At 29.8% G+C, this 20,993-nt stretch overlaps 2 protein-coding genes across 18 annotated transcripts in view; one reads left to right on the top strand and one right to left on the bottom strand.

The window, feature by feature from the left end:
• LOC122526055 (trehalase) overlaps window positions 1–20,993 on the bottom strand; it is a 37,525-nt gene that overhangs the window by 4,955 nt on the left and 11,577 nt on the right. For 11 of the 17 annotated variants that reach the window (XM_043649185.1, XM_043649191.1, XM_043649188.1 and 8 more), the window contains 6 exons: window positions 10,577–10,663; window positions 9,805–9,976; window positions 3,608–4,390; window positions 3,319–3,452; window positions 2,528–3,081; window positions 2,119–2,369 (listed from right to left, as the gene is read on the bottom strand). In XM_043649185.1, coding sequence (XP_043505120.1) covers window positions 2,119–2,369; window positions 2,528–3,081; window positions 3,319–3,452; window positions 3,608–4,390; window positions 9,805–9,938 — 1,856 coding nt within the window. In that variant the 5' untranslated portion in view covers window positions 9,939–9,976; window positions 10,577–10,663. Of the gene's footprint in view, window positions 1–1,336; window positions 1,982–2,113; window positions 2,370–2,527; window positions 3,082–3,318; window positions 3,453–3,607; window positions 4,391–9,804; window positions 9,977–10,576; window positions 10,664–11,671; window positions 11,726–13,837; window positions 13,916–14,856; window positions 14,966–15,045; window positions 15,120–20,993 lie in introns of those variants that run through there. The other 6 variants (XM_043649193.1, XM_043649190.1, XM_043649195.1 and 3 more) reach the window with 6 other exon arrangements.
• Window positions 17,875–20,935, top strand: LOC122526057 (WD repeat-containing protein 43-like). Its single transcript, XM_043649200.1, has 7 exons — window positions 17,875–18,200; window positions 18,305–18,556; window positions 18,819–19,316; window positions 19,441–19,885; window positions 19,958–20,267; window positions 20,354–20,595; window positions 20,701–20,935. Exons 2-7 carry the CDS (start codon window positions 18,362–18,364, stop codon window positions 20,865–20,867), a joined length of 1,857 nt encoding a protein of 618 aa, XP_043505135.1. The 5' UTR covers window positions 17,875–18,200; window positions 18,305–18,361; the 3' UTR covers window positions 20,868–20,935.

Raw genomic sequence — 20,993 nt, 5'->3', positions numbered from 1 at the left:
GTAGAACAATTGAAATTAGTATTAACACTTTGGTGTGAAGTGAAAATTAAAAGAGATGAGAAAAAAGAAATCAATAAAAAATAAAAAAAAAAATATAATTTTGAAATTGTGTAACTAGGAAAAAAAATAATCGAAACAAATTCAATGTTATAGGTAAGAATTGAAACTAATCTTTCTCGAGCATATTTCCTTTTATCTTTTTCTTTTATCATTCGTAATTCGTACTTGAGAGAGTATTTCTTCTACTCTAGAGACAAGGAATGACGTTTTTCTTGACGTTCCTCGTTTAAAAACTTACGTACGACAGAACGCACACGGGTTGCCCAATTACTTGTAATTTTTGCCATTTATGTGAGAAACAAATTATCTTAATTCATATTACGCGTATTATAACGTTCTTCTTCTTCTTCTGACTAGATCAAAATCTATCCGTTGCGTACTACGTTCCCCTTTCGTTCGTTCATTTCTTTTTCTTTTTTTTTATTCTCTCGTATAACAATTAAATTTATATATTTCATATTATATATAATTCATTTTATTATTGATTATTATTTTTATATGCTATATAGTATTATAATATATATATCAGGGATTCGCAAATTTATTTTCTCCAATTATTAATCGACCCCCCCACTTTAATATCGAGCAAATGATTTTTACAATTCTTGACATAGAAACTATTAATACAATACGATAAGAAAAAATCATTGAAGAAAACAATTCTTTGGTATATATACGAATATTATTATTTTATCGTGTATTAAAAGACAAAATGTTCCTAATCAATTTTTGTATATTTTGCTCAAAATTTTGCGACACCGTATCGGGGTAGTCGTAAATCATATTTTGAGAAGCCCTGATATGTATCGTATATATTTATAATGTTTCCCTAATCTTTATATTTAAAAATATGTCTTTATTTATTTAATCTTTTATTATTATTATTATTATTATTATTAACAAGATAATTTACGATGATGATCTTTGCTTTAATTTTCGATGCTCTCTTGTGTTTCTCTCTCTTTCTTCTTTTTTTTTTTTTTTTTAATATTACACCGAACATTTACAATTATTTCTATCATCTTATCATCTTATCATCTTATCATCCTCTTTTCCTTTAATTAATATTCAATACTTAAAACATTATTATCGTTAAATATATTTCCTAATAATACTAAAGTCAACCTTAAATAAACGTAATTATCTATCAAAAATAATATTGAAAAATTCGTATTGAATTCTTGTTGCTAGAGGGGGGGAAGACTGGGTGTGGGGGGAGGAGAGAAGAACAAAAAAGAGAAAAAAAAATAAAGAAAAGGAAAAAAGAAAATCGATCTTTGTTGTTATTTCTGTTGTTGTTGATTTAAAGTGTAATAGATTGATTATTATAATAATATAGATCATGCAGGAGGGAATTATTATCTCGGAACATAATTTTTCGGCCAGCGAAAAGTTCCTCTCGATCACAGAGTACCTATGCTAGATATTAGAAATTTCAATGATTAAGTATGTACGTACGTTGGATGTATAAAAAAAATACTATTGAATGCGCACGTGGTACGTGTGCGATTGTGTGCGTGTGTGATATGTGTGGACACACATCGTCACATTCATATCATTAATTATTTGTGATTTGAATACGACGAAACCCAACAATATTACATATTGAAATGATCGATTAATCTCTAAACAAGAGAGAGATGAGGATTAAAAATTTATAAATTATTTAAAAAAACAAAAAAAAAAAAGAAATATCAACTATTTTAACTTATACGCGCGCACGCACACACACACGCCCCTATATATGTGTACCCTACTGATATTATTTCCCTATCATATATCATTTTTATATTAATCATAAATACTTTGCGTTTAGTTTTTGTTTTTGTCTTTTTTTTTTCGTTTTGTTTAGTTTAGTTTTGTTATGTCTTTCTTTGTCCATAAATATTCTCCTAGTTGGATTAAAACCACATTGAGATATCTGAAACATAAATAAGAGAAGAGAAATAGTTTATAATAATTTGTCGGACAAATAAATCTACAATATTGTAGTAAAGAAAAGGGAAGAAATGTTGTTGTTGATTTTGTTGTTTGTTTTGACGATTTCACTCACCTCACCCTATAAATCCTGCCGCGAGTGATATGATGAGGGCAAGGATACCTGTCATCACTTGACCAGCAGTCGATACGACAACTTGCTGTTGGGCAGCATTGTAAACAACATTATCGGGAGTAAATTTGTCTTCGGCTACCAATGTTTGACCATATTTGTCGAGTAGTATCATTGCGAGACCATTGGACCAGCCAAAACCAAGTTGGACCTCGTATTCTCCGCCACCACCATAACCACCAGAAACGGTTGCATCGTACTGTCGAGGAAAATGAAGAGAACAAAAAAAAAATGCTAACTTATAGGAAAAAATGTAAACAAAAAGAGACACCACGTGGATGGTAGGCAGCTAATTATTAATTAGCATAGAAAATCTTATATTTTCATTGATATAATAAATGTTGGCTTTTTCGTCACCTTTTCAAACATGTGAGTTGTTGCGTTGAAAGCTTTGTAATTACTTCGGACCCATCTTTCGCTAATCTCGTAGGCTAACCTTTGGGCCCATGGATCTTGAGTATTGTTTAATGACATTATAATGAAATATTGAAGAGGTGGCCAAGCGTTAGGGTAATCCCATTGTTCACCAGAGTGTTCCAAAGTCGTTGGTATTCCACCTTGATTCAACATTATCTGATTCTTTTCAAGATACTTCAATACTTTAGAAACGTATTCTTCTCTTTTTGTAAAATCGTAACAATACGTCCAAAGTGGCAAGATGTTGGTAGGATAAAAGTAATCCCTTTTGATTTCATTCATAATATCATAATCCAACCAAGCACCAACCTCGTCGTGCCATAAAACAGCGGTAACTGCTTTTTTCCATTCATCGGCAATTGTAGAATAATATGCTTCTTTGGTAGCATTCCCTATCCTTCGACTATATTTACTTAAAAGTACTGCGTTACGATATAAAATCGCATTTAAATCAACTGGGATTATATATCTCGTCTTCAGGTTGGTCAAGTTACCTAAAAACGTCACCGATGATCATGGTCATGTTTTGTCTTCTCTCATAACGTAACTCAATAACTCAATGGTCGATTTTTAATCGAACGTAGGATGATTAATATAGTTAATTTAAGGGATGAGAGAAAGAAGAACCTGAGGGGGAAAAGGCAGTGCACGGGGTAAGAGACGACGAAGAGACATTACGTGCTATTCGGGGGAGGTAGGGGGGGTTGGGGTCTTGGTATGGGTGTATTTACCTTTATTGGTTCCATCAAGTATAAACCAACGACTGGAAAAATCCCAACCGGATTCAGCGGCTGTCTTCAATTCCGCGTAATAATTGTCCTTTTCTTCGGCAGTACGAAAACTTTGACTGGTTTGTACGTCCTCCCTATTTTAAGAAGATTTAAATTTCGTGTCATATGATTTCTAACGTTTAGAAAATGATTTGATAGTATAAAACGATCGGGGGGTGGGTGGGGGAGGGGAGGGAAGGAAAAAAAAGAAAAGGTTTTCTAGGATGATGAGGACTACAACAACAATCACCTGTAGGATTCCGGTCTTGGTCCAGATGATTCTTCGTGGTATCTAGCAAGTGTATATTTAATCCCATCTTTTTCGACTTCTACCGTACGATTGGTAAGCCAAAAATGAAATTCCTTTTCGAGTAACCAGAAATTTTCTTTCAACCAACGATAATCGTTGGTAACTTGAAGATATTCTTCGACCATAGGTATGAGAAGTGGCGGATGCGATCTCATCTTGTAATATACTCTACCACCGTTAGGAATAAAACCTATTTTATCAACGATCGTTGCAAAATTGCTAAGCATACCCCTAGCAGTTTGATACATTTCCGATAACAAAAGACCTTTGATGATCCAATAAGAGTCCCAATAATAAAATTCGCGGAACCTGCCGCCTGGTACGATCACCGGATTGGGCACGTAAATGATCGAGTATTGTTCCTCGTTTAATTTAACGTCATCCTTCATTTTTCTACCTAACATCTTCCAAATGTCGTTCAAATCCGAACCAAATTTCCTATATTCAGGATCGTTTATCTTTTGAAGGAACTTTGGATTCGGTTTCCAATCGGTTGGATTCCATTCCTCGAACTCAGATGCCGGAGGATCGAAAGTATCGTTAACGAACTGTTCTATTTCACTTTTAGTAGGCATTTCGTCCGTACGATTCATGAATTCACGAAACAACGCCAGCGTTTTTTCCGGTGAATTCTTCATCTTCATATCGACGAACGTCTTCGAGTCGGGATAGATAGACGCCATTTGTATTTTGTGCAGCAGCTCGCCGTGGCAGTAAATGTTGCTGCAAACCCATACACACACGCCAGATATTTTTTTTGTTCTGTTTTATATCTTTCTTTTATTTGTTTTTTTTATTATTATTATTATTATTTTTTCTCGTTTTTTAGGCTTATACGATTTTATTTTATCCGATTATATGTGTGTTATGTATAATTAAATAATTCATTTTTAATGAAAATATATTGAAATTCATGATTTGATGAAAATTTCGAAAACGGTTCCACAATATTTCATTTGATTTAATAAGATAATCTATCGTTTAGGAAAATGTACGTTTTGTTGTTTTTTTTTTCGTTAGAATCAACCCGTTCAAAAAAACTATATTATTCGAAAATTGTTCCAAGGAAGGTAAGGCATTGAAAAGTTTTGTGTATAATCTTTAGTGTTTGTTTTTTTTTTTTTTTTTTTAATTCAAACGATCAAATCGATCGATAGTGTTTCTATTACACCTGCAGAACAAAATCGTCAAAGGGATAATTTCAATTTGAAATGAATCGAAACAAGCAATTTGTATTGCGTCAGTATTACGAAACTAAATTGTACCAAGTGATCGCAAATGCTCTCGTAGTTTTCTAACGCGTTGAAAACGTTAACGACATTTCAAGAACACCTGTCGAACCGTTCCTTTCCTCCTCTCTCGTAAAAATTCGATTTATTAAATACATATATCATTTGAGATCATTCAAATGAAAAAAAGAAAAAAAAACACATGTGCCACGTACTAATAAAACGAAAAAATACAAAATGAATTATTAATCCAATAAGTGAAATTATTTTAAAATAATAAACGAATCAAATTTATATATTTCATAATTTTTTCTAATTCGTTCATCTCCGATTAAATTCGAAATGGTGATCTCTCGAATCGTTGGTTATAAATATAAAAAAAAAAAAGATATATTAGAATAAATTTGTTTCTTCGTTAAAAAAAAAACAAAAAACAAAAAACAAAAAAAAATATAGAAATGAAAGACTATTTACGATATTTCCGGTGAAATTATTCCCATAAACGCGTAGTGCGTCATCTCTCGTACACGTCACAGAATTTCTTCCAAGAGGTAGGTTAACTTTTGAGATTCTCGAAGGTCTTGAACTTATCGTCGTTCGACATTTATAAGTCCCGGCTTTTGTGGGTAAAATCATTATTTAATGACGTCATATGTCGCGCTTATGATTCGGCTTTAACTTTCTAAAGATAAACCCCGAGATATTAGATACCTAATTATTATTATTATTATTATTTTGTTTTTTTTCCTTTACATATGATTTTCAATGAAACTTTGTGCAATGTTTAAACAATATCTATGAAAATTTATGCAAATCGTACTACCGTTATAAACATATTTGTACATACAATACATTTTCCCTCTTTTCCATTAAATAATATTTCAACAAAAATATTTTTCCCATATATATTGCCACGAGAGAGAATTAATTCAACGAAATAAATAAATAAATCAATCAATCAATCAATCAATCAATCAATCAATCGATAGATCGATCCAAAATTTATATAATTTGAACAACAAGTATATGAAATATTTTTGAAAAACCCATCAATAATTTCGCGCAAATAATTTTCTTTTATTTTTTTTTTATTTTTTTTTTTACGATGCATTTTATAACGTAGGCTTCTATGTAAAAGCTTATAAATTGATTTACGAATACGAAAAATATAAATAACCGAGACATATGTAAAATAAAATGAACGTTTGACATTAGTATGTTCAGTATGTGAGTTATATTGTCGGTTAAGAAAAAGATAATAGTATGTAATATATGTTGTACGAAAGGCCGATCACATTGTTGGGAATGAACGCATTATTTATTAAGGTCACGCTCATTGTTTCTTGCGGAACACACTAATTTAAATCTCTTTACCTTGCTACATTCGCGCCAAGTTCACTGTTAAGGACACTTCGTTAAATAGATAATGACAAATGTTTTTTTTCTTTTTTTTTTTACTTACGAAAGAAATAAGGATTGCGAAAACAATTTTTTATCTTTTTTTCTAATTACTGAGAATGAGTTAAAAAGCAATAAATAAAATTACGAATATTTACTGACTCATCGTCAAGACTGTAGTATATTAAATAAATTTATCTACGTTGATGAATAAATAAGAAAAAAAAAAAAAAATAAATCAACACACGAAAGTTAAATTTAGAAAGAAGATCTGTAAATCTTAGATTAGGTTTTAATGATTAGTTATGTTTTAACCACTTGTATCAAGAACAATTATTAATTCTTGATTAGGTATCAAAATTAATGTTACGAAAATAATGTTTGTCTTCGTTAAAAAATCAAAGATAAATGTTATGAAATAATGAAATATTAAATGAATTTTATGTCATATCGTAATGTCAGTCCTTTTACTTTGTTTGTTTTCATTTTCTTAATCAATTAACGTCTGGTTAAAATACCCGATTAGATTTATTTACGATCTTATCGGCTATTAATAGCCAACACTCTTTGCTAATGTAGAAGTGAAATCTGATTGATGAGAATAATTCATTAATTGAACGCGATAACTTGTCGTTAATATTTTATCAATTAGTATCAACATCAATGCTCACGAATTTCATCAGTTTTTCGTACTGCCAACATTTATTATTTTTCTCTCTTACTTAATCTCATAATAAATAAATATTTATTTATAATATAAAATTAGAAATTTTATTCGAAAATATTTTTCTCTACCTTTTATATTATATTATTTTGAAACAAACATTCTGTATGGAAAATATATTTTTTGTAATTTAACGATAAATGAAAAGTATAATATGTAAAAAAAAATTCAATTATTTTTAATGATTATATATTGTTTTCTTTTATATTTTTTTTTTATTACATTCTTAATGCGAAGTAAAAAAATAATGATAAAAGAAAACTAAAAGCTATATTTCTCGGAATGTATTATTATTATTATTATCATTATTATTATTACATATGTACTTCTTATCTTTATTACTCTTGATACACGTATGATACTTCGAAGTTTAATATTTCAACGTAAATTGTTTCGCAAAAAATGAAAGAAATTACATATGACAAATTGTGAATTAAATATTCGATAAAAAACCATTCAATGCAAATACATGTTTCGAGACATAAAATCTTAGAATAAATTAGAAGATAAAATGGATCGTCGTATCGAAGAAGTTAAATGAGAGAGAAAAATAAAATGTATCACCATTGAAGATGAAAGTAAAGAAAAATGAAAGTGAAGATATCTTTGATTTGTGGAAAATTTGTGGCAGATGACTCAAAGAAAGTTAGATTACACCTGACTTCCAATAATATCTCTAGAACAAGTCCACTTAATTAGGAATGTCGCGTGTTCGCTAAGAATTGAACGGAATGCGAGTGACTGGCCGATGATCAAAATATTTATTTCCGTCCTGGGTTCATTCTACGTGTCACGGACAAATAAAAATCAACATGGTTAATCTCGTGACAATATACGGGAGATACGATTTATCTTTCTATCTCTGTCACTCTTATTTTATCATTTTCTATTCATTTAAAAGCCATTTAATATACATTTTATTATTGTATTCGTAAAAATTATCTATGCAACGAGTATCCTAGAAAATATTATTGAAATAAATTAAATTAAAAAATTGACAAATATAAAACAACTGTTGGATATTATTGTCACGTGAAATAAAATGTCAAAAAAAGAAAAAAAAAGAATCCATCAATAAGTGTAAGCTGAATATTAAAAATTGAAGGACGTCATTTAAATCGAATGATAAAATTATCTCGAACAATTAACGTAAGATTGCAAAACGTTATATTTCTTGATGAACAACATTTAAAAACTATTAAAAAAAATGATGAAATAAGCATTAAATTTTTGACTGGGAAGATTAAATATACATTGTTCACGAGCTTTCGTAAAGGAAACTCTCACTCAATGACGGACATTAATTAATTACGACAATTACTATTAATACAGCGATATCAAAGACAGAATGTTGTTTGATGAAGAAGAGCTAATTTGTATGATGAAAGAAATTCGTTTAGTTACAAAAATGGAAATGAAAAAAAATAAAATAAATATCACGACGTTTGTGACTGTGAATATTTTCGGATTAATTTGATCGTACCGATTTAGGTGAAATTAAATGGCCCATAAGGTAATATTTAAATTTACAAGATACGTATGATAATGTTAAACTAACGTATTAAGTTTTGCATATACGAAATGAAATTATTCGACGTAATAACGAACGTGCACGTGGATCGAACATTTGGACGAAGACCAAGGAAAAAAATGTGGGCGTTTTTACGTCATCGAAATAAGAACGTGAGACCATATCTCCTATTACATTAGTTTCCCTTTTTTTTTCTTCTTTTTTTTTCGTTTTTCCTTTCCTTATCTCATTCTACTCAATTTTAGGACACTTGTGTTTTTTTTCCTTCCCTTATACGACGAATTACGTCACCATAATTATATTTGCGATACAAAATATTGTTTGATTATGTTCAATGAAATTTGTTTTTTTTTTGTTTTTTTTTAGTTTTTGCATCAATGGAACCATTTTCTAATTCTCTCGGAAAATAAAAAATAAAATAATAATTATTTAGATGAGGGTTGAAAAGTTTTGAGCCTCCCCATCGAGATCACAAATTTTTCAATTCATTCTTGTAAAATTATAAATTGGGTTATTTCATTTTTATGCTATTTAAATTTGACCGGCAATATTATGATTTATTTTTTAATCAATGAAACCGTGTTCGAATTAACATCCAGAACCGAATGAAACATACAAAATTATGATTTCACCAATTTCACTTCTTCCTTTTTAAGATTTCGACATTCGACACACGCTTCCTCTTTCAAAATAAACAGAAAGAAAAAAAAAAAGAAAGAAAATAAATTATTCGCGTCAGCGAAACCGAACTGAGAACAAAATATTTGTTTTCCCCCCCTCCTTTCCCCCATTATCATCATTATTACCCATACTCTCATTTCTTTTTTTATTCAAAATAAATGTAAAATTGGAGAAAATAATCAATAAATTCTCAATCATTCGAATATTTTGTTTTTCTGAATTATTACAATATTTTCTATCCTTTTCTATCATTTTATTTTTATCTTAGCAATAATATTCAAATTATTTCTCTTAAAACAATCGTTAAAGCAACGAGGTATCGTTGATGTATACGAAAATCTTATCAATATAATAATTAAATATTAATTAAATAATACTTAAATGAAAAAAAAAAATGTTCTCTTCTGCATATACATTTATATACATATACGTGCATATTATATATATACATATATATATATATATATACATATTTACAAATAATTCATTTAATTATTTATATGTTTGTCGTTGTAATTGTAAATTTTGTTTTTTTTTTATTTTTTTTTTTAATTTTTTTTTTCTAATCACTTACCTGGAGCACGGAGGAGGTTTAGAAACGCTCGCATCATCAGCAGCGATCGCACAATATCGAAGAACGACGAGGAACGTGATTGCAGCATTGATCAGACGATTCATCGAAATGGACCAAGAAACCATCAGAGCCATCTTATTTTTTCCTCCTTTTCTTTTCTGTTTATACGTATCTATATATATATACATATATAGTATATATATATGTGTATATATATATATTTATATATGTGTTTATGTGCGTGTACGTGTGCTTGTTTAGTCGTCTTATTTGATTTATAAATGTATTTTTTCTTTTTATATAAACTAATTTAATTTAATTTAATTATTTTTTTACGACTGGAATTTTATTGTTAATATTTCCACCCTCTTTCTCTCACCCCCTCCCTTTTTATATATGCATATATATACATATATACATATATATATACATATATATTTATTTTTTTGCTCTCAGCTCTTTAAACGAGACACGCGTGTTAATTAATTCGAATTTTTATTTTCTCGCGTGTTTTTACTTTCGCGGGGATGAGAGTTTTGCGCACGCGCGCGCGTGTGTATGATGTTAGTGTGTGTGTGCGTGTGAGCGTGTTTTTTTTGTTTGTTTTCGTATACGAGAATTGTTGATTCTTTTTGGTACTTTTTGTTTGTTAAAAAGTTCTCGACAATTTTATATATGCTCTCACGATCTTTTTTCAAAGTTTCGTTTTTGCCGATGATAACAATTGGGAAGAAGATGAGACACGCCGAATTTGTTTTTGGAAGGTCCTTACTTTCTGGTTATCGCTTTCGGACGTGGACCCTCAAATTTTCTTAATCTGCGAGGCGGTCTCAACTCCAGCAGCAAGGCCGCATCTTCCCTGAGAGAATAAAAAAAAAAAAAGATATGACTAATAAATAATTAAATCGATAGAATATTTGATTTTCTTTTTATATGTGCCAACGATTACGACAATGATTCAACATAAATCAACGTTGATTTTATTATTTATCTCGCACACATATTACAATTATTTATATTATAATATAAATCTGCTTGTTTGTTTCCTTTTCATTTGTTAGTTCATTGCCCTCATTAATAGCACATATAAATTATTTTTAATTGTACAGGAAAAAAAATGTTTCTTTTTCGACTCGTTTAAATTTCCCTCCTTTTTCCTCTTTTTTCAAAATGGAAGACAAATCGCCTCTACAAAATGGACGTTAATCTTAAATTTTCAGGCCACAGTTTTTTGTTAATAATAGTCGAAAAAGCTGATAAACAAAATGATTGATAAGAAAATAAAAAAAAATAAAAACATATATTCGCGTTGTTCTTCGCGTTGACCTCAAGAGAAACTCGGACTTGTCTGTCAATCGCACCTTCAATTGACGCTTTGTAGCGCGTTTCATTGGGTGATACTAAAAATAACTATAATTCGGCTCGTCGACGATTGCCGTTTGAATACTTCGAAAATTTAACTGTCGACATAATGTAACATCTAAGATTAATTAACCCCATTTATGTTCTTTCTTTCAAGTTAACATTAATGCAGGATGCAGCTATTTTGTGATTTTTGCAAAATGGTTTCCTTTTGAGGTTAGGACGAAACGATTCCTATCTTCTTACGCGCAACTAATTTAAGATTAATTAATTTAAATATATATACGTATATATAATATTTGAATGAATAAAATGAAAAATGAATTTAACAAAAAAATTATATTTAATATAAAAAAAAATATTAATTAATTTTTTCATTGGATTATTAAGGTGAATTCAAGAGAGAAAATGAAGGAAGGAAAAGAAAGAAAGAAAGAAAGAAAGAGATAGAAAGAAAATGAGACATTTGCGAGACGAATGGAACACGACAACATGTCTCTCTTACCGATATTGCCGCCGGTCAAGTTCTATTCGTGTCATTCAATGAGAACCTACGCTTTTGACGCAATGCCCGTTTAAAAATATACTTAGTTTGTGCCGGTATACATGGACTGACGATATGGCGTGTACCCAGTGTATACATGCACAAATACATGCACAAATACATACGCACATGTTCATGTTTTATACAGGATGAATTAAATAAAGTGGCCATTAAAGCTTTCTCTACGAAATTTATTATAAACCTACTTAATTAAAAAAAAAAAAAATGTATATATGCAACACACACAAAAATGTTGATCGATAATTTTGATGATTTTTCTAAAAATTATAATATAGATTGAAACGCTTTATTTGGATCAGATTTCTCAAATCGTAACACGCGACTCAACAATACTACGAAATTCGTATGAATATGTATAATAAATGTTCTTTACGATTTATTGCCAAGCACATGTTTCTATCTTCATTCCTCATTTCTAAATTCTTTACTCAGAAGATAAAAAGAAAATATTTTCTCGAGTAAATGAATGCTGTCGCCAAGTGGAAAAAATATGAGAAACCCTGATTCAGATTACCTTTCAATGTATGCGTGAGTCTAATCTCTGATAAATTTTCTTTCCTAAAGCAAAATAATTATCTACGTTTCTTGATTCTTCTCACCCGTTATATAGATTCGTATGATAAAAAAGAAGGAAGAAATTAAATTTCAAGATGAACGATTGAAATTTACGATCAATATTAAGGATAGGATTTGATGATAAATGTTTTAAAAAGATGTAGATCAAAAAGATCTGTCGATATTCACCGATAAAAATCTTTCGATAATTAACGATCGTTACAATCAACAAATGAAACGAAATGACGAATGAAGGCGAGATTGTGCGCGTGAAAAGATCAAGAAAATGAGAAAAAGATATTAAGAGTGTTAGATTAAATCGACGAGCTTGTTAATTATTATACGAGAACGAGGAAAATCGATCGAACGACATAAATACCAGTTCGTTAATCTCGGTAATGTACTCAATCTCGAGGAAGTTGAATACATGATAGAATAATTGGTATACTCGAGAGGATTAAGTAATCATAAAGTGTGCTAGACAAAGAAAGAAAAAGAAAAAGAGAAAGAGAGAAAGAGAGATAGGAAAATGAATCGATGGTAATCGATAGATCAATCGATGTATCGATTAAACTTACAAACATATACCGGGTAGGTAAATGAAGAAATGAAGTGTTCGTTAGAAATCAAACATGACGCACCCTCACAATCTTCTATCTTCCAGTGTAACGAAAAGATTTTCTTTTTTTTATGTACTTTTTTCCACCGTATTTATTACACGTGCATATGTGCAATGCATTTAGTTCGTTATAACAACCAAGCGAAACGATCTTGCAATCCTCAGATAAGATAAAATCTATATGCTCGCGTTTTATTTGTAATTTTTGTCTGGCCTTCGGGTGGTGATCTACCTAACACAAGGAGAACTTTTTAAACTTTGAAAAATAAATATTGAGAAGCAACGAAATAAGATACCGAAAAAGAATAAAAACAAGTACGATGCAAGGTGGCCAAAGCTTTGTAATTAATTGAAATATCGATTAGACTAATTCCACGCGATCTGTTTGAAAATGTGTACTAAAAGAGAAAGTTATTAAGATAATTAGGCTACATTTTAGGATCCTAAATTACAAACTTTGACTATGAAATTTAAGACAGTTTAGAAGACAAAATAATTGATTTAGAACATCAATTAGAAGTATTGTAAACCTTTGTTCTGATCCTGTAAATATGATTAAAATCAAGTATTTATCCTCTGTTTTGTAAAAATAAATGATACGAACAATATGAGTAAATCGATTGAACAAAAAAGTTAATGATCATGCATGAAAAAGATTATATTAACAAAATGGTATCTCATGAAATGGATTATGTCGATGTAGTTGCAACGATGAAGACATTGATAAAGATGATGAAGCAGAATCTCGATCGCCCAATCTTCAACGACATTACACGATTATGCTTAATACTCTCGCATAGTAGTACTAGTCGTAGTATTACTAACACTCATCAAACTACTAATACTACTATTATTACTACTACTACTACTACTTATGAATACTACTTTAATGTCTCTGAATAAGAAGGTGCGACGTAACGTTCGGCGTTAACCTTGATAAACCTCGCTTTTCTGTTGCGTTGTTGTATTCTTCGACCCTGATTATGGTATTCCTTAATTGCAAGGAAACGCTTATCGCATGGAAGCCAAGAACAAGAAGAAGAAGAAGAAGAAACATTATGAAAAACGACACTTATGTTTCCTGATATATCTCAGTACATTTTTTCTTTCTTTCTTTCATTTTATTTTCTTTTTTATTTCCAATTGTTTTCCACATTAGACCGACAAAAGGATTATGCATGTATGTGTGCATTATGTATCTACGTATGCGCATGAGAGAAGTCATGTGAAAACACAATGAACGACGATGTACTCGATTATTCGACGATAAAAAAAAAAAAGAAAAGAAAAAAAAAAGAAATCAACATGGAAAATTGATTTGAAAATTTCCCTAGACGGATCGATCGAGGTACAACTTTTCAAATTTGCGCGGCAAATCTCGGCAAATACAATTGAACGTAAGAAAACGATAGAATCTTGCCGATCAAAAAACACAACACACTTTTCTAACTGTACAATAACTTGATATTATACACTTATACTTTTGCCTGTCTCTCTTTCTTTCCTAACTTTAATTTTATTTCTTTCTTTCTTTCTTTCTTTTTGCTTCTCACTCGCATTAAAATTGTTTTTTTCAAAAGAAAAACAAGATGGATGAAGTTGTTTGCTAAATGCTTCTCACTAAAGCTTTTTCTTATGATACAAAATACCCTGGTCACTATGTTATGAAACAAATGATAAAAAATAAATATGAAAAGTGAAAAAAGCTTATAACAAATAAATAACAAACGTTAATAATCACTGAGAAAGTATCGAAACTAAATCAAAAAACGTTTCTCAAAGCTTTTCTTTCTCTCTCTCTCTATCTTTCTTTCACTTTGACGACAAATGTTTAAACAATATCTGGTAACACAAAAATTAACAATAATAATAAATAAGTAATACAATTTTAATAATAATATATGAGAGAAAGAATAGAGAACAAATAGAAACTTTTCTTGATTGTTTTTACCGTTGAAAACTGTAGTCACGACTAAAGTGTGTAATAATTCAATAATTTATAAAAAAACTAGAGGAAGAAAAAAAAGAAAATAGAGAGTAAAAAAAAGGAAAAAAAGAGGGAAAAAGAGAGAAAGAGAGATAGAGAAGGGGAGAGAGAGAGAGAGAGAGAGAGAGAAAGAGAATAAGACGCGCGCGTTACCGAAGACGTGCGACTACTGACTCGGCGTGAGCGAGCGCACGATTGGTTTATAAACTTGATACGTCACTGCGCACGTCTCGAGCCGAGCCTCCGTTTATCACCGTCTCTGATTGGTTCACCGTAATGTCCTTACATACCCCCGCCATATTTGAATTCATCTATGATAGAAGAAACGAGCCGATAGTCGTTCGTCACTTTACGTTCCTCGCGTACTTTTACGACGTCAACGACCGATAGGACGAAGATAAAGTAAAACATAAAAAATCTTTATTTTCTTGTACTTTATAAAATGCATTAATGAAATAATAAACTATTGTTAATTTGTACAGAACTTATATAATTAATTTTTCATCTATTTTAATATCTTTTTATAATTTAATTTTATATTTACACTCGCGCACGTGTGTGTATAAATTATATATAATGTTTTAATCAAATCTTACGTTATGATACATATGTCATACGACTATAATAAAACTATATTTGAATATGATTTGAAAAGTAATACAAATTAGATGCAATCTAAACGTTACATTTGATTGTTGCAAATCCTTTCTTTCTTTCTCCCTCTCGCTCTTTTACTCCCTTTACACGGCCTATATTCAGCTAAAAATAGTCAATGAAATGATGGTTGTTAAAACGATCATTTCACTTCTTTTTCTTTCTCTCTATGTCTCTTTGTTACACATGTAATATTTATAGTAAAGGCACCTCACCCGGATACAATTTCGCATCGTATCATTTCTTATTCGTAGATATGACGAACTATAACTATCTTTTTCTTAATGTTTTTAAAAAACGAGAAAAAATAATAATCTAGTAGAATCATATTTTTCTTTAATTGGTTACTTGACTTTTTTTTAAAAAACAAACTTAATGATATAATAATAGTAATTAAAAGGTTGAATGAGATAAAGATAGAAAAAATAAATAGAATAAATAATAATAGTAATAATTGTACAACTCTGATGCAATCCTAAACAAAATACCGACCGAGAAAGAAAGAAAAAAGAAAAAATATTTCCAAGAATTATGCCTTATCGAAAATAAAGAACGAAAGACAAATCATGCGTTTTTTTTTTTGTATAAGAATCGATCACTATTTCAAAATCTCTAAAAGATGAGCTTATAGTAATCGCCGGATGCATAACGAATACGCCATTAGGTAATTCAGGAATGTGCAATTTATCTTCTGAGTCCTCTCTATTTCTACTTCCATCTTTCATACACAACTACCCATATGCATGTACCTGTTATCGAAGATACAAAAATGCAATAACTGCCATTATGCGATTAATGATAGAAAGAGAAAGAGAGAAAGAGAGAAAGAGAAGAAATGAACTTGCATGGTTTTTTCCTAGATAATTAAAAAAGGTAATTAAAAAGAATCAAAAGAAATAAATATGAACCTGAAAATAATAATACTTCGACCAAATCATGATAATTGATATATTTTCATAATAATAGAAAAAAAAGAAAAGAAAAGATGAAGGAATTTATAAGATTATCAACGGTCGATAATCTGATGTTATAAATCAAGAATCCTTGACTATCGTTAGTTTTCCACGTGTATCAATGTCAAACTAAACTAGACATTCCTTTAACTCATTCACATTTCATTACATTTCTTATCATAACATTTGCATACTCATTGCAAGAGATAATAAAAAAGACAAAAAAAAGATTCCCGAAACAAATTTCAACAAAAATTCAAATAACAGAACTTCCTACTGTATTCGTAAGAAAAAAAAAAAAGAATAATATTAATAATAATAATAATAATAATAATAGAAATGATAATAGAACGATATAACGTACGAAATACCAAGAAATACGAATGTGGTTATATAATAAGTGCATAATAATTGCGACACATTAGACGAGTCAATCTAAAAGAAAGAAGAGGACACATCGAAGTCCACGACGTAAGTTTATCATTGCTTTGTTCACATTCGCGACCTATTGAGAAAGAAAAAGAGAGAGAGAGAGAGAAAATGAAATATGATCGTATAAATCGATAAAATATACTTTCATACATTCTCATAAATTTTTTTTATATTTGCGTTACTTCCTTTAAAAGATCATCGTCAAATATCTCAAACATTTTAACTCGACAAGCATTTATTTCGATTACCTAATCGTATCATTTAGAAACATATGCATGTAAACGTAAAAATATACTAAAATATCGACGAACGAACACGCGCATGTCCTATGCTTATAAAGTTACGTTGACGTCATATTATAACGTGTGCAATGATAGTTTATGATGATAACAATGATCGTCATTATATTTTATCTCTACTATGTTATCAATGATACAATATTAAAACAAACGATTGGAAAAGACACGAACTGTCTTTTTTATCTCTCATCGAATTCCTTTCTTTTCTTTTTTCCTTTCTCTCTTCCCATTTATTTTCTTTTACTATAATTCTTTTGTATTTAAGAAACGTGACAAATAATGCAAATCCTATCATCCGAATGTTAACATTTTGTTGAATTGTTTCATTATCATCAATATATTCGAGCATATGCATATAAAATAAATACGAATAATATTACAATTTTATTGCAGAATGTGTGCGTTTGTTTTCTTTTTTACAATTATTTTATTTAAAGGCACTTTAAACCTATTAGTTTATTAGCTCTTAATCTTATCAACTTACAAATATTTATACATTATCTTATGTTAGTTACTAACAATCTTTATCTAATATAATCGACCAAAGTATCATATAAATATATATATAAAAGAAAAAAAAAACAATAATTCTTTAATCGTTACATGTAGATTGAGGATATTTTTCCTGGGATAAAAATTCAAAAATTCCCTGCTTTATCATATGAGATTATCGACCGTCGATAACACATTAAATTCCTTCATATTTTTCAACTCTTACACTAACAATTCTGGACAAGTTTGGCAGGACTATCAAAAAGCGACTTGAGCGTACATGTCGGTGGTTTCTGAAATGAAAAAGTTACGCTTTTCGTCTCAACTGCTACAGTCACGGCATATCTTCTCAATTCTACTCCGTGGCCGTAGCCCATGTGATTTTATTCTTTTCCTCATCAAATACTACGCTTATAACCTTCGAACCAAGCAGGCTTGCATTCAACTTTCCTAAAGGTTCATCAATAATACTCAACGTGTAATGTATCTTGCTTTTGTAATCAATAAAAGAATGTAGATATTAAATATTAGGATACTTCTAATGAACTTTATGTACAAGCTGATAAATAAACTTATTTACAGTTACACTTCAGAATTATTTCAAATATATAAAATCAGGTAACAGTAATAACGATCAGAATGGCGAATACTACTTGTACCGCATTTTCTCAAAACGGTCAATATTTGGCTCATTGCGGAATAGATGGAAAATTCAAGATTTGGGAAACAGAAACGAATAAACTCAAGCAAGAGTATATACCGAATCAACATCTTAATTCGCCATGCAATGTATTATCCTGGATTTCTGTAAATATTCAAGCAACAAACGTAACGGTATGCTATGTGTTTTTTATTATTTGTCCATTTAGTTGTATCAATAGGAATGTTAATCTTGAATTATCATATATTTTTTTATTAATAGTTGTTATAAATTATTTTTCTAACGATTTTGTATGGAGTTTCATTTTCTTTTTAGTTATGAATCTTCAAAAAATTTAAAGAGAATATTTAAAAAAAAATATATTATATATAATTACATTGTTTCTCAGTTAATAATCTGATCCTATATAATAATATTTTATTGACATTATTGTAGCATTCACTAAGGAGTAAACGCGCAAGGAAAATGATTGTGGAAGAGACAGAACAAAAAGAAATAATTGTTATGGGATCTGTAAATGGAATTATCACTTTATACGATGTTGCAGCTGCTACTGTTTGTGGTCAATTAGAAAATGGCCATTCTTCCAGTATAACAGCTATGACTTGGTCCAAAAATACTGGTTTATTCACAGCTGCGGATGATCATTGTATAATTCAATGGAATATTCAAGAAAATGAAGTGAAATCTAAGTGGAAATCTGGCAAGGCAAAAGTTACTGCTTTAGCAGTAATGGAAGATGAAAAATCAGTGATCTCTGCCGATAGAATAATCAAATGGTGGGATTTGTCTACAAAGAAAATTATCAGGACTTTTACTGGTCATGCTGGTCAAATTACCTCTTTAAATGCAATAACAGTGAACGAAGATATCAGTTATTTAATCAGTGGAGCAAATGAAGATAGATATCTGAGTATATGGGCTTTAGATGAGGTATGTTATTCATGTTAATAAGAATAATGCGAGATGAGTCATGTGTGAAAATGTAATTTATTTATTTTATATGATTCACCCAATATTTAAAAATTTTTAATGATACTATTCTCAATTTAATTAGGCAAAGAATGATAAGTGTTCCGTGGCTACATTATCTATGCAAGATGAAGCTTTGTCTGTTTCTGCACACGTGAATGAGGAGTCTCAGGTGATGGTATTGGCCAATACTAGATCAGGACAAGCACACGTTTTTAAATACGAACATAACGAAAGATCCAAACCTTTGAAGCCGAAGCTAACTATTGCAGTTGCTTCTGATGAAAATCGAAAAGAAACTGTACAACAGATTCCTATTATTATGGCAAAATTTATAGACAAAGAAAAGTTATTATTAGCGTATGGTGCTTATCTAAACTTGACATTTGAAAAAATTACACCAGATTATTCGAATAAGATACAATATTTAATACGCTCAGAAGTTAAAAAGACAAAAGAAAAGAAAGAGGAATCAGTTACAAAAGTAAAAGCCACTATAACGGATAATAATGTTGAATATCTAGCACCTGGTAATATATAAACCTGTTTGTTATTATTTCATTATTTTCATACAGCTTATTAAATGTTAATGTTACTTTTAGGAGCAGGAAATACGACGATTAAAAGACATAGGACCAGTTCTGCAAGCTCTCAATTACCTTTAAGAGATAGACTAGAAAATCTTAGTTTAAATGTTGACACTAATACCACAAATAGGACTCCTTCTAAAGGAACTAATATGATGCAGCTATTAATGCAAGGATTATACAGCAAAGATAGAACTATTTTAAATAACGTACTATTTACAAAAAATGAAAGAACGATTAGAAACACTATTGCCAAATTGCCTGTCCAAGCAATAAAACCCTTGATTGAAGAATTATATACAATGTTACGAGGAAAACTGTATCCGTAAGATATATTTTTCCCCTATTAAATATTCATTATTATTTTTGTTATTGGACATTTTAATTATTGAAAAAAATAATTTATTTTAGAAGTATAATAGCTTCTATGTGGTTGGAAATATTGATAACAACACACTCAGCACATCTTTTGTCACATCAAAATATCGACGAAGCATTAAGTCCTATCTTAGGCTTGATTGATGAGAAGTTAATGTTGTTAACTGAGATATCTAAATTACGAGGACGTGTTTCACTTTTAACAGGACAAATATCCAAGAGCCAAGAAGATGAAGACACGTTAAATGATTCTTTAATGGTCTATCAAGATGCTGGTAAGAATTTATGATCAACAATGTTATGTTTAAATTATTTTCATTTGTTATTATTATATATTAAACATGGTGAGCGTTTTTCTAATTCAATTTTTGTTTGCGCAGATTTATCTGACGAAGGTCCTTCCATGGAAGATACCGTAGAAAGCGAATCGGGTGAATATTGGGAAGAAATGTCGGACCAAGAAGAACAAGAAGATCAAGATCAAAATGAAAAAAAAGACGACAGTAATAGTGTTGAATTTAAAGAGGAAGATGATATGAGCAGTTGAATTTTTATTATTATCTTTGTACAGTAAAACCTCTTTTTGTGCGGTGGATAGGGACCGCATAAAAGAAATCGTACAAAAAAATATTCGCTAATTTTATAAATACTTACATATTATAAACAACTTTGT

The sequence above is a fragment of the Polistes fuscatus genome, unplaced genomic scaffold (genome assembly GCF_010416935.1).
Source record: "Polistes fuscatus isolate 324 unplaced genomic scaffold, CU_Pfus_HIC Scaffold10, whole genome shotgun sequence".
NCBI lineage: Eukaryota > Metazoa > Arthropoda > Insecta > Hymenoptera > Vespidae > Polistes > Polistes fuscatus.
The sequence above is the reverse complement of the archived record's forward strand: the minus strand, read 5'-3'. Positions and strand labels throughout refer to the sequence as shown.

Coding starts and splice junctions, on each gene's coding strand:
- LOC122526057 (XM_043649200.1), top strand. CDS start 18,362: ATGGCGAATACTACTTGTACCGCATTTTCTCAAAACGGTCAATATTTG. Junction 20,268..20,353: donor TTACGAGGAAAACTGTATCC/GTAAGATATATT, acceptor AATTTATTTTAG/AAGTATAATAGCTTCTATGT. Junction 20,596..20,700: donor AATGGTCTATCAAGATGCTG/GTAAGAATTTAT, acceptor TTGTTTGCGCAG/ATTTATCTGACGAAGGTCCT.